Raw genomic sequence first — 15,994 nt, forward strand, 5'->3', positions numbered from 1 at the left:
TGTAAGATAATGACATTTAATGCAAAAAGTCTTCACACTGCAGATTGGTAGGAACTGGTTCTACTGGCATTCCCTTGGGATGACTACGGTCTTCTGGGTCAGTGGTTCACCTTCTACTTCACACCATGCAAGTTATTCAGAAAAATGTCACAGCAGTTACGATGAGAATTATACCGGCTGTTGTGTCAGAGAGCACAGATGCAGCTGGAAAGGCAGTTCTTGCTGGTTTTGGTAAGATCTTGCCTCAAATATAGCTACACTAGTAGAAAATACTGGCGTAATTAGGAGATGGCAAGATAAAATTTTCAAGTACTCACTTTCCCTTTGCTTTTACACCACATTGTATTTTATCAGATAAAAGGTTTTAAATGATTGCTAGAGCAAATAAACAGAAAAAGAACATAGTATTTTGTGAAGGGTTATTCTTGGGTCTTGGGAAAGTCGTGGTGTTCTCATACTGATCTAAGCCTCTCTGCTACTACTTGGATAGCTCCAAGTGCCTCAGGGCTTTTATAGTGTCATCTTTGTACTTTCATTAATACACACAGACTTCATATGCACGGATCAAGAATTACTGAGCCTGGTGGGAAAAAAAATCTACAGTAGGTAACTTGTAACTGGTAATATTAACAGAAGCCCACCAAGAACAGCAACTACAAGAACTTTTTAAATTTTCAGTGTAATAATATGCTTGTTGGCACAATGTTTAGATCACCAGATAATGATGACCAGTGAGAATTCCCACATCTGTTCTGAACTTGCTAGCAGCAATTTAGACTGATTTCCTAAAGATCAACATTTTATGTTGCAAAATCTACTTTTGTGATAAATCTTTCTGATGATTTTAAGCACAGAGAGATTTTTGAATGGATACATCTTGTACCACTCAATCCTCCCAATTCACAATTAATAGGAAAATTCTTCAAGACCCAGATTTTGTGTTTATTCCCTGTAGACTTTTTTTTTCCCTTTTTCTAGGTTCAACGTAAAATTTAAAAGTGGTAAATCATGTGATGTTCTTGAATTATCACAAACAGATCTGCATAGCCAATATCCTGACTGACATCATCAGCAGGAGCTAAAGTTGTATGTTCTGGGTTAGCTTTTTAACTTATTTTAACTTATTTATACAGTGGTGGTAAAGTGCTTCTTTACCACCGCTTTGTATGTCCCACTTGATTGTACTCACCAGCTATCTTATGGCTGCATTCCAATAGCCAGTAATGTAATTTCAGGCCATTTCCTAATAAAACTATTCAAAATCTAGTATCTTAATTTAGCCAACAGGTGAAAATTTAAGTAACCAGAACATGGACAGTCTTCAGAGGAAGTTTAGGTCAATCTTAAGAATGCATGGAAATGGTTCTGTAATTAAATGATTTCATTAACAGCCCCCTTTTGTGAGCACTCAATTTGTTTAAATCCTGAACGAATAAACTGTACTTGCATTTTAAATTGTTAACGCACAGATGTCTTGGCACATAAGTCCACACTGTTGACTGTAATCTGATTCAGCGGAGAGGTGTGTCCGTGATTTGGCTGCGGTCAAGAAAGGCGGAGTGAGCTGTAACGCTTCAGCAGGTTGAATGGAAGACTCCCCCCACTTTGACACCCTGAGCAGCCAGCGCATTGTACTCTTCCACAGCCTTCTCTGTTTGCAAGACCAACACATCAATCCCGTTTTTCTTCAGATAGTCCACAGTGGATGTCGGAACCTCGGAAGAGAAAAGGAAATGGGAAGAGCAAGCATTAGGTTCTTTTCCCCTCACACTGTAAGGCTTGAAGAAAAACAGGTACTGGTGCCATTTGTTAGTAGATGCACTTAAGTAACTGATAGTAGCCAAATTGATAATGTGCTCAGATATTGCTAAGATTGATTTAATTTTTTTTCTCCTCAATAACCCTACTTTTATATACACACCTCCTGTTTCTCCTTACACTGTTTAAAATGCAGCCCTTTCTTATAAAAATAAACAGAACTGGAGCTAAAGGTAATTAAATCTAAACAAGGTGTTACTCACCTCACCAAAAAGCTAAAGAATTACTTCTCATGAAGTAAAGCTCAGCACTTCTGAGCTTCCTGTAGCTAGTTTCTCTGCTGAAATGACACCCTGCCAACATTAGTAACAAAAATGCCTAATTATCAAAGTACCTACAGCAGGCTAGAGTGCTAGTTCATAACCTATTCTAAGGGGGGGGACTAATGACATTGTAAAAAATTCTCCTTGTTTAAATTGCTCCTGTAGCAGAACGTAAACCTGGTTTACTGCTTGACATTGACGCTAATACAGAGGAGCTCAAATGCTGTTTCTTTCAGGAAGAGGACTCCTGGCAGGAGCTCAGTCATGCTAACTCAGCATCCTGATTTTTTTCCTTCTTAGTAAAGCATCACACATTTTCCCCTACCCCGCTAATCAGCAGGAAAACGAACAGTTCTAGTTTATGTTTCTCACGGAACAAAAACCTACCTGCAAAGCCTCACTCATGCCACGACCAATCACCATAGTTTTAACACCCTTCTTGACAACTTCTTCAAGGTCAGCTGGTTGCACTCCTGGAGAATGCTAAGTGTCAGGGGGGAAAATAACAGTCAGTGTACTGACAGCATCAACCAGGAAAGCTTCGTCTATATGTTTTGAAGCTGTCCACGGAGTAGCAGGGTAAATTAGCAGTACCAAAACATAATACAACCCTCTTTTCTGTATACACACAGGAGAGAACATTGGTAATTAAAAAAGGTATTTTATATGCAGATGAAGGATGATAGTTAATCAATTGATGGCAATATTATCACTCTTCATTAAACAGTTAATAAAGAGATGCATTACACATTTCTAAAACATTTATGTCTAACAACTAGCATTTTATAAATATTAACAGTTAAAGTGAAATCAATAAATAGCAACATATTGCGGTTTGTTTTCCAATAAACAAACCCTTTTTGTAATAAAGACTGTGGCAAGCCAAAGTTTACTTACTTTAATTACAAAGAGCTCCTCAAATAATTAAAATGATTAATTATTTTCTTGTTTACTTTGCAAATCTCATTTACCAAAGAGGACTGAAACATATTGGTTAGTTTCATTTCAGTTAACGGTTTCCATTTCTGCACTATTGTTAATTTTGAGAAAGGAATATTTGAAACCAAACTCCTCAAAGAAAAAAAGAGCTTTAACAGCATGTTGATTGTTAACTACTAGTATGCTTTAAATACATGAATTCACACATCATACACCAGTAATGTTAATATAAAACATTATTATGTCATACTAATTCTCCTCCTGGATTCAATCTCTACGTATCTCTGTATAGCCAAGAGTAAGATACTATCCAACCTGTGGCTAGAATTCGGCCCCTCTTTGGTGTGCATTTTTTTTTAACCCATAAATACTACTCATATGCTCCCCCCCCCCCTTTTTTGGGGGGGTAGGATTCTTAAGTTCTTTTAGAGGACCGAGATGAGTTTCTCACTTGAAATAGGCAATGCCATGGTGGACTTCTGGAGAATGTTATTTTTATGATTCGTGCCCTATACTTCCAGAAAATACTACATTCTTTCAATGAATTTAGGTCAAAGCACCAGCTTAACAATTGGCTTCTGTTGTTCCATTAGTTAGTGAGCTTTTCTCTTTGACATCCTTGGGTCCTCTCTTGTTCTTTTTCCCCTGCCCAAGTCTTCAGCAGCTGATGCTGCAGCCTCACACAAGGTGTCGGAGTTGTCTTCTCAGCCCTGTCCTTGCCTCACCTTGCAGAACAGAGCAAGCCAGACTTTTCAACCTGAAACAAACACATGAGCTCCTGAAGTTGCAGGTGAGGGCAACCTTCCATGGTTGGGTGCCACTTTCAATGAGTGGATTAAATTTATCCTGCAAGAAAGCCTTTAGCCTGGCTGGTATCTGGAATTTCAGCAACAGAGATGGTTCACCTTTATGGTTCTCCAAGTTCGTAGAATCACAGAATATCTTAAGTTGGAAGGGACCCATAAGGACCATCGAGTCCAACTCCCTGCTCCTCGCAGGACTAACCAAAACTAAACCACATGACTAAAAGTGTTGTCCAGACGCTCCTTGAACTCTGGCAGGCGTGGTGCCCTGGGGAGCCTGTTCCAGTGACCGACCACCCTCTCAGTGAAGAGCTGTCTCCTAACATCCAGTCTGAACTTCCCCTTCATTCCATTTCCTCGTGTCCTGTCGCTGGTCACCAGGGAGAAGAGATCAGCACGTCCCCCTCCACTGCCCCCCTTGATGAAGTTGTAGACTGGGATGAGGTCACCCCTCGGCCTTCTCTCCTCCAAGCTGAACAAACCAAGTGACCTCAGCTGCCCTCCTAAGTCTTGCCCTTGAGGCCTTTCACCATCTTGGTTGCCCTCCTCTGGACACACTCAAATAGTTTGATGTCCTTCTTGTACTGAGGTGCCCAAAACCGCACACAGTACTCGAGGTGGGGCCACACCAGTGCAGCGTCGAGCTGGACAATCACCTCCCTCGACCGGCCAGCTAGGCTGTGCTTGATACACCCCAGGACACGGCTGGTCCTTTTGGCTGCCAGGGCCAAAGGCTGTGCCCATTGACATTTGATATCTGCACCTAGAACGCAGAGGTCACTTTTTAATATGCTGAGCTTTCTCAGACCGAATTATTGCAAGTACATGTTTATGACAGAATAGGTAATGCTTTTCCTTTGGGTTTTTTTAAAGCTGACTCAAAACTTAGACAAAAAGAACTGGTACGTTTTACTGCAATTACAATAATTAGATTGCTGGGGAAGGTTTGCTGTCATATGATAAGTACTCTTGAGACATTAAAGCCATGGAACAAAAGGATTTTCTTCGGTTACACAAGACACTCTGATGTGGGGGCTCCCGCATGTTTTGTAGGAAACTAGTGTCATTAAAGTAACATGATGGAATAACTGTATCGTTCCTGATCTGACAGCTGGAAGGGAAGAGGAAGGGCAGTAGAATTTCTTGCCTATTTTGTTCTCTGGCCTTCCTTTCAGGAATTACTACTTCTTTTCTCCCATTAGCAGACGGCACTGATTTGCAGCCAGCCAGGGAGGCTGCCTTTCATCCCCAAGGGTTAAGGTCATAAGAACTATTACACTTAGTTACAGAACCTTGCAGAGCCAGTTATACAATTTGCTCAATGAAAAACTATATACTAGACAGCAGCCTGATAGCAGAGAAGGAAAGGAAGCAATTTGTCCCACACTGTAGTTGGAAATATGACCAGCATTGCTTGTTTCCCAAACTTCAGCTCCACCTACCCCCAGGAAAAACATGCTCAAAGAAAGTAGGCACACTGTAGTCTACCATAAAGAAACACGCAGAAAATGCATCTGGTGAATTTCCAGTGCTGATCATATTAACTTTTTTGTACTTCCAGAGTTGGAGATGCAGTTTAGAAAAGCTTAGTTCTATTCTCACATTTGTCACTTGCTATTTGTTTTTAAACCAAATCACCTAACTCCTCATAGCTGCAAGGGGGATAGAACTGACCTAAAGCAGGAGCTTTACAAGTGACTTATATAAGGCAAAACCTAAATAGGTGTTTTTTACTTCCGGATCATATAAAAAAGGATGCCAGAAAACCTACCTCCCCAAATAACTTCCCCTCCCCCTCTGATTTTAACATAGACTTGTTTTTCTTGTTTCAGTTGGAGGACTCCTCTAAGGACTTTTATGGACTTAAAGCTTTTATTTGTCACCTGAAGATATCACTTGTTAGAAACTTTAAAAGGAACATACGGCCTCCTAAAAGTTAGTAGGTGGTTATAATTTGAAACCAAAGTTTTCAAGTGGTCAGAATTAATATCAAAATGTGATTGAGCTGGGAACTAGTTGGGAACTTTTCAGCTACTGTAGCTGTTCTGCTTCTCCTGTCCCATGTGTGTATAAACCAGGAAAACAGTATCGTCAAACAAACAAAAAGTGACTCTCACCACCCATTTGAACAGCCAGGGAAAGCTTCATTTTTTATAATCAGACCATAAATGAAATATATTTAAAAAGGTTACATACACAGCTATCTTTCTCTCTGCAAGGTACAGATATCTTTGCATGACAGCACTAACTTTCTCTTGGCGTTACATACTCTGTATAAACTGAACTCTGACAGCTTAAAAAAGTTCTGTTCCCCCAAAGATTACAGATGAAGTTCCAAAACCAAAGGTTCTACCCTTCAGTTGTGTCAAAATGAATTCAACAGAGCTATACCCTCAGTGCGGACAGAGCTGCCGGTGCTGGGTCTAAGACCTGATCAGTACATAGTTCTTTCGTGCTTTAACTTTTGCTTAGAAAGTATGGATTTTTTTTCTTCTAGCCAATACAGCTATCCTAGTGCAAGCCCTAATATGGGGAGAATTATCAACATCAAGTTCCTAATGCAATAGATGTTTATGCTGCTTCTAAATCTGGAACATCAATACTAACTATTCCATGTACTTTTATACAATTCTGATGATAGCATTTACAGATAAAGTTTAAAAATTGTGAGGGCAAGCACTTAGTATATGGCTACCAAGAGAAGTCATTGTGTGGTTAGCCAGACTGTGAGCTTTTCATCGAGAAACTAGTGTGTATGACACTGTATCTGCATATTTTTCCTCTGAAATAAGTACAAGGGACCCCAAGGAAAAGGATATAAACTAAACCACATGCATTGTTGTCTTCCAAGCACATAAGGTCAGTTACTGTCGATTTAACTTCCCATAAATTTCCTTCCTCTCCCACTCAAGACAACTTTTGTTTACACAGTCTGAAAAAAGGTTGTTACCAGCATCTTATGACAATCACACTCCTAATCAAACGCAGAATGCTGTTTGAGACCTCCAAGGCGTGTGACAGTGGTCTGGTCAGGGTAGCTGTGAGGACTGGTGGCAACAGTTGCTACACCCTGTCACTGGTAGGACGTTGTGTGTCTGCAGTCCTCTGACCTTTCCGCACAGTCACTTCTAAAACACACACTCAGTTCTTCCCAGGAAAAGTCTAATGGTTAGATGAAAGCAAAAGGCAGCTGGCTGAATTTCTGGCTGGAACTGTAACAACTGTTCTCTGGACCATTCTCAGAGTCCTGTTTAAAATGCAGGATGGATAGTAAACAGCAAACTTACATTAGTCCCAGTTTCTCTCCAATCCCAGGTTCGGCTTCCTCCTGGCCATACTTTGCAGTCCTTATATGTTGTAGAGCAGCCTTTCACCTTCATCTGACCCCAAGAAAGGGAAGCAATTTCAGGGGAAGACATCACAAAGTTGAACCAAAGTCTGGAAAAAGGATATTTAATACATAACATCAGACTAACATATGCAGCATGTTAATAAAAACAGAAAATTCTGTCCTTGCCCCAAGGAGCTAGGAAGGAAACGCTATTACGGACTTTATCTACATGATTTTGTGACAACAGAATTGAACTGAGGATCAGGAGATTTGTTGAACTACCAGTCCTCTTGGGGATTTTGTGCAGGATTTTGGGCAAATCATTTTACATGCTAAATCTGTACAAGTATTGGGTGCTCAACTTTTAAAACTATCGACAGGGATCAGGTCCCAGAATAACCCCTCACATCTGGGTTTTAATCTTCTCCCCAAAATGTACAATGAAGATGATAATAATTTCCTAAAATATCTGAGAGATACACTGTTTCTTTGGCCGCTTTATTAATGTAAAGCCATAAATGAGGTTAAAAAAATCCCAAACAAACCAACCCAATAGAAAAGCCATGAACAAAACAATGGCATTGCCATATTGCTGCAGCAAACAAGACGTCCAGAGACCTAAAGGGGTCAAGCCTTCTTTCCCTAGTCATTCCTTCCAGAGGCCAAGTCTCCCTATGTAATGTCTCAGGACAGTTAAACACTCAATATCTTTTCTACTGTTTGACCTCAATCTTCATTGTTTCAACTTAAACCCATTATTTCTAATCCTTTCTGTGGTGGACAGGGAGAACAGCTTAATCTGTCTTTTCCCCCATCTTTTGTTTTCCTGAGGACTTAACTCTTAGTCTTTTTTCCTTTCTTTTAGATTAAATAAACTTCCCTTCAGTCATGTTTTCTAAATCTCTGCTTATTTTCTCCTTTTTTCCCTGGCAGCCAACAATTGTTATGCATCTTTCCTTTATGTCTGTTGCCTAGAACTAGACAGAGTGCTCCAGCTGAGACCTTATCACCGCTGCTATAGACCAACCGCTTTTTGGTATTAGCCGCAGTCATTTTTAGATCTGCTATCACAATCACAGCTGGGCATCAGTAGGGCAGGGACTCTGCCTCATAAAGCACCACCTCACCCCACCATGAGAGCTTACGCCCTCTTCACAGTCCTTCACGTTACTGCAGTCTGATTGCTGGTGTGATTCTGGCAGTAGGCGACAAGAGGAGACTCACACGGCGATACCCTGGGAACGCGCGAGACTAGCATGGCAGTCAACTGACACGTCTCAAGGATGGAGTCACCTTTCTGCCCTTCCAGTTCAGAAGGAAGATGGTCTGAAATCCGCATTATAAAGAAAACTTGTTGTTTCTGCAGTAAAAAGAGCTCTGCTCCTGGATGATCCAGAAAACCTCAGTGGCAGATCCTTCCAGATACGCAGTTTCTCATCCTTTACTTGTTAATTGTTCAAATTCACCAGGAAAAAAGAAATCAATCATGGAATGCTGGTGGCACAGATTAAAGAGAGGGCCCTCGCAAAAAAGAAATCTTTGGATTACCAGGCTGCCAGTCCTCCTGGAAGCCTCCCTTCTTGTCTTGCACGTGCTACAGCAAACCACAGTTCAGCTAGACAGGAGATGCTCTTGGATTGCCAGGAGCAGACCTCAGCATCCCGCTTCAAACATCACATGAAGTAAAAACTGCGTTACTTTGGACTCAGCACAGGACTGAGTCTGCCAGAGGTGCTTCTTCCACAGAATAGCTGGGCGATTCTTTTCTTTCTTGCTCCTTTGTGAAGTTAGTGGCACATGTGCCCTGCCAAAGAGGAAGCCAGGCAAGCAGCTATGGGGGAGTGAAACTTGCTTGGATTCATATATTCTAGATTCTCTCACTACACATCCGCAACGCAATGGATTCAAATGAAGGTGTGTAAGACTGTTTTTCCAAAAAACTGCTTGAAGGGAGATTATAGCAAAAGAAATAACCCACAATAGTCCCAAGAGAATGAATCACCCATCAACAAAAGTGTAAAGGCTGAAAAAACCACCCAGAACCTGGCTCTGAAGAATGAAAATAACTTCTGCCTGTGCTAGTTTTGAGAGGAAATGGCAGAATTAGACCTGGAGGGTAGACAGAGGTGAACGAACAATAAAATGATTAGGAATATCAGACTCCCCAACCTAAATGGTATTACAAGGCTGGGACTGTGCGATCAAACAGGGACAAACTGCATATGGGCGAGCAAGGGTTCCATACTATCTTTTCCAAACAGCACAAAAATATGTAAATAACAGAAATGAAGAAATAAAACTTAAAAGCCATAAATAAAATTTTTCATCTAAAATGATTTCTCACAATACTGCCAGAGAATATCAGTAAGGTCGGGTCATTTAACTAATAAGAGTAACTTAAATTGGAGTAAGAATGAACTTTTTAACAGGAACTTTGTACATTCTTGACGCAGGGCATGGTCCAATCACCAATCAGCAAGGAGTAGGAAAATATTCCCAGCAAATTAGTTGTTTTTTTAATTATTCACTGTGACAAATGTACAGCACCAAAATACACAGTACCACTTAAGACCAAAAGAGAACCATGACTCACATATATAACCTAAAATAGCAATTTCTGTAAATTGCAGTAGTCCAAATGCAAAGAGACATGGAGGAGAAATGGTTCAGGAATCTATAAGCAAAGTTGTAAGAGTTTAAAAACATAGGAAGTAAAGGAAGCAGAAGAGCTTAGAAGGAGGCAAAATACAAGTTAATGCAAGGAGACTATACTGAAAGAAAGAAAGGAAGCAGTGGCTAAGGATGGCAGAAGAAAAAAACAGCTGAGAATGAAATGGAAGAAACTTGAGACTGAAGCGCAGTCGGGCAAGCAGGTGGATTTTAAAATTGCCAGCACACCTGCCTTCTGTGAAGGTAAATGTTGTTTCAGAGTAGCACCCACCAGCAACAAATAGAATAAAAGAGGTGAACGAGAGCAGTGCACCAGAGAATATTTTATGGAGAGACTGCAGGAGGAAAGAATGTTTCATAAAATCCAAGGCACAACCCGAGATTGAAGAGGATAAAGGTGAAGGAGCAAATCAGTATAGGTCAAGTTTTGGGTAGAACAACTCCTGCAAGGTGTCAAAAGACAACATAGTTCTCCAGTGCTGCCTGCGAACAGGGTCAGCAGGTGAAGGTGGGCGACTTCCCTGCAGCCAGTGCCATTTCAGAAGTGATACAACAGTTGGGAAAGAGGTCAGGATTTAAAAACTGACGGCAGAAAGGCAAGTAGAAAGGACGGGCTAAGTCTAAGTGAACTGGGTAGGGAGGGGGCAGATGTCAAGTTTAAGAACTAGGAAAACATTTTTTGGGAACTCAGTAATCTAATTTTGCTGGGGAGCCTGATGAAGGCGAGTTATTGGGGGAGTCACGGAGGGTGGGGTGCTGGTAAGAGGAGAAGAGGGAGAACAAGGCGAGGAGGGGGGAAAGTCCAGAGAACCGAAAGAAGCGGGGGGGGGGTGGGGGGTACAACCGCGAGGAGACAGGCGCCTGGAAGCAGAGGGCGAGCGGCACAGCTCTTGTACACCCCCCCCCCCCCCAAACAAGGCCCTGCGAGGCGGCCCAAGGCCCCGCCGCCTCACGCCACTCTCTCCCCGCGCCGGGCGGGAAGCGGCCCGCTCCACGGAGCGCCTCCCCGTCCGCGGGACCGGGAACCGAACCGAACCGAGCCGAGCCGAGCCGCCTCCCCTTCCCTTCTCCCCCCTCACGCTGAGGTGATCCGTTACGACCGTTACGCGCCCACTCTCACCGCCGCGCGCGCGCGACCCCCTGCCCCGCCGGGCGCAACGTCCACCTGTCCCGCGACACTGAGGGGGGGGGGGGGGGGGGGGAGGAAACATACCCTGCCCTCTCATTGGCCAGCGCTACCTGGCGGTCCCACCCCCTCGCCCATTCCGATTGGCCAGGCCGGCGGCCTATCCCCCTCCAACCGCCCCTTTATAAATAGCCCCGCCCCGCCGCTCCGCCTTGTTTTCATTCCCCTTGCCGCACGAGGCGGAGGGGAGTCGCCTTGCGCCGCTCTAGCTGCCGCCCCTCCCCTCCCCGTCCCGCCGTTGCATTGTGGGATAGTGGCGGCGCGGCTCGGCAGCGCCCCCTCCCTCCCAGCCCCCCCCGCCCCCTCCCCAGCTCCTTCTCCATCCTCAGGTCCAAGATGGCGGCGGCGGCGGCGGCTCCTCCGGCTCCATCTCCGCCTCCCCCTCCTCCGGCAGGCCCCTGCTGCCCGGGTTCTTGGCCTAACTTCGCCGTCGTCTGCTCTTTCCTCGAACGCTACGGGGCCTTGCTGGACCTACCCGAACTGCCTTTCCCCGAACTGGAGCGCGTCCTGCAGCCGCCTCAGGAGCCCGGAGACCAGGGTGAGCGGCCCGGATACCTGCCCCCCCTCCCCTCACGGCACCCCCCCTTCCTTCCTCTCACCGTACGGCCGGCTGAGGTGGGGGGAGGATGACGACCACGGTGTGGAGAGACGGGGTGGGGGGGCCGGGGTTATTCCCCCCCCCCCCCCCCCCGCCTCTTCCCGGCCCCGGGGGAGGAGCGCGTTGAGGGAGAGGAGGGGCCTGGGATTCCCGGGGGGAGAAGAGCCCTCTCCCCCCTCAGCACGGCTCTTTTTTTTTTAGGGGGGAGCAGCTGCTTGTGTGTGTGTTGGGGGGGGGGGGCAGCTCCCCCCCACAGCGGAGCACGGGGAGGAGGTGGGGGGCCTTCCCCCCCCCCCCCCCCCGCCCCGTTTCTCTGGGTTCCTTCCCGAGCTGTGTGCGGGTGGGACCCCTGCAGAAAGGAGAATAAAGCTGAAATAACTATTTTTGTTCAGCTTGGCGCTGGCAGCGGGTCTCTTCCATCTCCTCCCCTCCCCCCAGCTTGGGGGTCGCTTCGCTGCCCACCCCCCACCACCCCCCCCCGCCATGTATGTGTCCGTTTTTTACATCTCCCCTGAAACAAGAAAGGGACGCGCACACACAAGGCCATGTCCTGATCCTCTTTTGCCCCCTCTCCTTTCCTCTCTCTGTATGTGGGGGGAGGAGTGGGGGGGCACAGAGAAGCCCTGAGCCCTCCCCACGGCTGCCGTTGTAGGCCATCTCCTCCCCCCACACACAGACAGCCATTGTGTGCCACCTCCATCCCTCCCTTCTCCTCCCTCTCATCCCCTCTTGTTGGGGGGGGTGGGGGGGTGAGGGATAAGCTCGCTGCTTGCTTCTTCTCTTCCCCCCCCCCCCCCCCCCCCCCCCGAGCTGTGCGAGGTGGAGGGATGGGTTATGCACTCCTCTGTTTTCTTTCAAGCTACTCCTCCTCTCTCTCTCCAGTAACAGATTCGGTTGCCAGACCCTCTAATTCCTGCTCCGTGCAATGGATGTGGGAGGGCCCAGGCCAAGAGAGCAGCCTGGGGAGGGCTGTGTGGGGGCGGTGGTAGGAATATAGAGGGGAAGGTGCTTGTTGCTCTTGGTCTCTTGTCTCTGTTATTGGTTTGGTTGTTGCCTCTGCACTCTTGCCACATAGGGAGACCGTGGAGCTCACGGCGCATGCTCGGCAAGGCCCCATAGAAACTTCCTGCTGCTGGAGAAGCTCAGCTCAGGGCTGCTTTTGGTCCAACAGCCCCTGCTTTTTCCCCCAAAAGACACTTGCTCTCACCTCCTTCCCCAGCAAACCCACCCTGTATGTGTGTGGGGGGGTTGATTAAACCGGCGTGTAGGTACTTCCTCATGTAAAGGAAGTTGCTTTTTGCAAAGTGCAGACATCCTATCTGTGAGTTCACAACAGTCACTGCTGAAATATAATGAAATAAGATGAGTGTATTGTCTCCTCATGTTGACTGGTGCCTAACCAATATGAAAAAGACAGGTGAGATCTGCTGACTTCTAAAAACAGGGGTAACTTTAATGAAATTAGGTATTTATATTTAGTTCCTCAGCACTCCTGTGCCTTTTATGTTATATAAAGGACTCGTTAGAAGAAGCATTGTTTTGTTAAACTTTTGCAAGACTTACTCATAAAAACTACCAGCATACTTAAAAGCTTGAATTTTTAATGAAAATACTCCTTTTAAAGTGATGCCTGTAAAGAAAAGTAATGCTTTTACTGTGTGACACAACTTAAGTGGGTGTGTAAGAGTAATTTTCTTGTGTGAACTGCAGAATAAATTAAAATAAAAGGATGGGAGAGTGACCTGTGTTTTCAATATATACATTTGATTAAAAAAAAAAATCCCGATTACTTTAATTGCATAATGGGGGGTGGGAGCTGTTTGTCAATAGGACAATGATGATTGCATAGCCCTTTTTAGAAAAGCTTTCAAATGACTTGCATTATGGAGTTTGTGTTATGGGTTGATTTGATACATGCCAAATTTTTGAACTTTTTTTTCTGTATTGCCCTTCCTGTTTGGCAGGGGACAGGTTATTCTCACTGCTTTAGAACAGTCCCCCCAGATGGGAGCAGTTTTAGCTCCTGAAAATGTAATCTCTAAATTACTTGGGGTTTTTTGCTTGTGTCTGGTGTAGATGATATATTTGCTTGCATTTTCTCATTTCTGAGAAAGTGTGGAGGTGTGAAAAACAAACTTGGGTGATTCTTGACACTTTGTGTGATAACTTATGTGACGGGGGTTTTCTTTTCCTTTGATACAACCAACTCGCTGGGCTTGGTTTCTGGTGCTGGTAGCTGTTAGCTGATCTGTTTTATGCTTTTGGATAAACGGTTGCAGTGACTAGATTTCTCTATGTGATTTTTACTTCAGTCAGTCCCCAAAGTGGCGTTTTTAAGGGTACAAGTCAAAGTTGCTAAACATGGATTGAAAACTGAAATGGTCCTTTTTTTTCTGCACATCTGTTATTTACCAACTGTGTTATTTCCTTGGATAGCAAAAGGGATTTTGATTTCAGTTATATACAGTTAGTTTCACTTTTGACACCAGCATTGCTTGATAGTGGATTTGCATTCACAGTAATACATAATAAAATCTAAGCAAATAGCTACAAAACCTGAGTGGTTTTTTTTCTGAACTTCTTAGAATCTGGACCAAGATTTAAATCTCAACTGCCAGGTAATGGCTCGTTGGAACTCCTCTCCATATTAATTTTGCAATCAAGGAAGGGAATCGGTAGTTTGGGGGTTTTGTTGATTACCTTTAACACTGTTTTGATGCTCAGCAGTTTCAGAAGTGTTTTTTGGAGTGGTTATTTTATTTTTAAAAATGTGGCCTGTACTGTCTTGTGTGAAGAGTTACTCTTGGAAGATGCCATGGAAGTTATTTTCTTCATATTAGGACCCTGAAGGAGAACTAGGAGCTCAAGTTTGAATGTTGTTCAGTAGTTGTAGAACAGTCATTTTCTATCCTGTTAATAATTAGAACAAAGAGCTTGCTCAGTATTAAGGAAACAATGTATAACCTTCCCTTACAGGAAGGGATGCTGTGTGATGCTGAGCAAATGTTGACAGCTAGGAAGCTATCAAATATTTCTTAGAGGGATTTTAGATTTTTTTTTAATGCTCAGACAGCGCTTGAACTTTTGAGCCCTATTACCTCTCCTACCTGAGAATTTCAAGACAAATAGTAATGACAGCAGTGCTCAAGTATGAATAGTTTTCCATAGTAGTCTGACTAGTTAAGATATCAAATTAACTTACACTAGTAGTGGGTTAGATGTTTTAACTGTGTGTACACAGGTATGGTCTTGTCTTAAAATGCACAAACCAATCTAAAATGTTCTTTGGGATCTGGTGGGTAATGTAAATCATGCTTGAATAGGAAAATAAGAATGTGTGGTGTTGATTTTGCCCATTGCTATTGAAAGGTGGCATAAACTGGTAGCTGTGGAAATAGTCTGCTTCTTAGGAAGGTTGTACAATAAAATAGCTTAACTTTTCCTGCTGGTGGTTCATTTGAAAGTTGCAACTGTTCAAACAAAGTAATAAGACCTGTGGTTATCTGCTGAAGATTTTATTTTATGAAGAATAATTATCTTCCCTTTGAGAATGGTTATCCTTGCTTTACATAAAATGTTGTGACTTGGGTCGCAATTATGACAATCTTAAACTTCTTTGGAAAGAGTAAAGTCGAGTGTCTGTCAAGATGGTGACAGTGTTAACTCACAAAATTTGCTAGTTGATATGCCTCAAAAAGTAGATTGTTTCTTGTAGGATTTATTAAAAAGCAACCCAATATATGATTTTAATCGGAACTTCTGAGGGCTGGGAGATGATGTTACCCCCATATTACTGTACTTTTAGATGTAAAACTAAGGTAATGGTACAGATCATTCTACAGTGTGCTGCAGTACTTTATCTCTTTTGCCTCTGCTAGCTTCCAGAGGCAAAACTGTGCAAACTGGAACAAATCATCACAGGAAGCCAATGCTTGTTCTCCTTGTTCTAACAAACGTACAGTCTCTTTTTTTACTAAGAGTTTTACTTGCAACAGAAGAACAGTTGCAAATTTAAATAGTAAATATATGTGCTAGAGGGGAGTGAGAACTATATCTGTATTTAGGGCTGTGTTTAAGGAACCATGATATCAAATCACCACCTCCTTTGTGTCAGTAAATAGCTTGAGAATCAGTATAAATGTTAATTAAGCACTTGGTCTCTTGTGAATGAAAATATTAGTAGAATGTTAGCTTGCACAACAGAGATCTAATTTTACACATGACTACGCAAAATGCTTGCTGGTTTGCCAGGTTCCCTAGTGTGTGAATGGGGGAACCTCTCCCGGAGGTGAATGGCATCTTCCGAAGTATTTTAGACTGTGATAGCTCATCAATTTTTGCAGGCTTTTCTTAGCAGTATGGGGTTTGATTTGTTCTTGATTGAAA

The 15,994-nt window shown here is 43.7% G+C and overlaps 2 protein-coding genes across 8 annotated transcripts in view; one reads left to right on the top strand and one right to left on the bottom strand.

Moving 5' to 3' along the window:
• Nucleotides 1-11,675, bottom strand: AAMDC (adipogenesis associated Mth938 domain containing). 7 transcript variants are annotated; one of them, XM_075050203.1, is made up of 4 exons: nucleotides 11,610-11,675; nucleotides 7,111-7,261; nucleotides 2,469-2,564; nucleotides 1-1,715 (listed from the first exon to the last, which is right to left on the bottom strand). In XM_075050203.1, exons 2-4 carry the CDS (start codon nucleotides 7,240-7,242, stop codon nucleotides 1,575-1,577), a joined length of 369 nt encoding a protein of 122 aa, XP_074906304.1. In that variant the 5' UTR covers nucleotides 7,243-7,261; nucleotides 11,610-11,675; the 3' UTR covers nucleotides 1-1,574. The 7 variants fall into 7 exon arrangements, with proteins under 7 accessions (XP_074906304.1, XP_074906305.1, XP_074906300.1 ...); XM_075050204.1 differs by lacking the exon at nucleotides 11,610-11,675 and adding an exon at nucleotides 11,486-11,508; XM_075050199.1 differs by lacking the exon at nucleotides 11,610-11,675 and adding an exon at nucleotides 10,945-11,003.
• Nucleotides 11,213-15,994, top strand: part of RSF1 (remodeling and spacing factor 1) — a 65,053-nt gene continuing 60,271 nt past the window's right edge. Inside the window, exon 1 of the mRNA XM_075050189.1 lies at nucleotides 11,213-11,548. Coding sequence (XP_074906290.1) covers nucleotides 11,347-11,548 — 202 coding nt within the window. The 5' untranslated portion in view covers nucleotides 11,213-11,346. The remainder of the gene's footprint in view (nucleotides 11,549-15,994) is intronic.

The sequence above is a fragment of the Buteo buteo genome, chromosome 18, assembly GCF_964188355.1.
Source record: "Buteo buteo chromosome 18, bButBut1.hap1.1, whole genome shotgun sequence".
NCBI classification, from domain to species: Eukaryota; Metazoa; Chordata; class Aves; order Accipitriformes; family Accipitridae; genus Buteo; species Buteo buteo.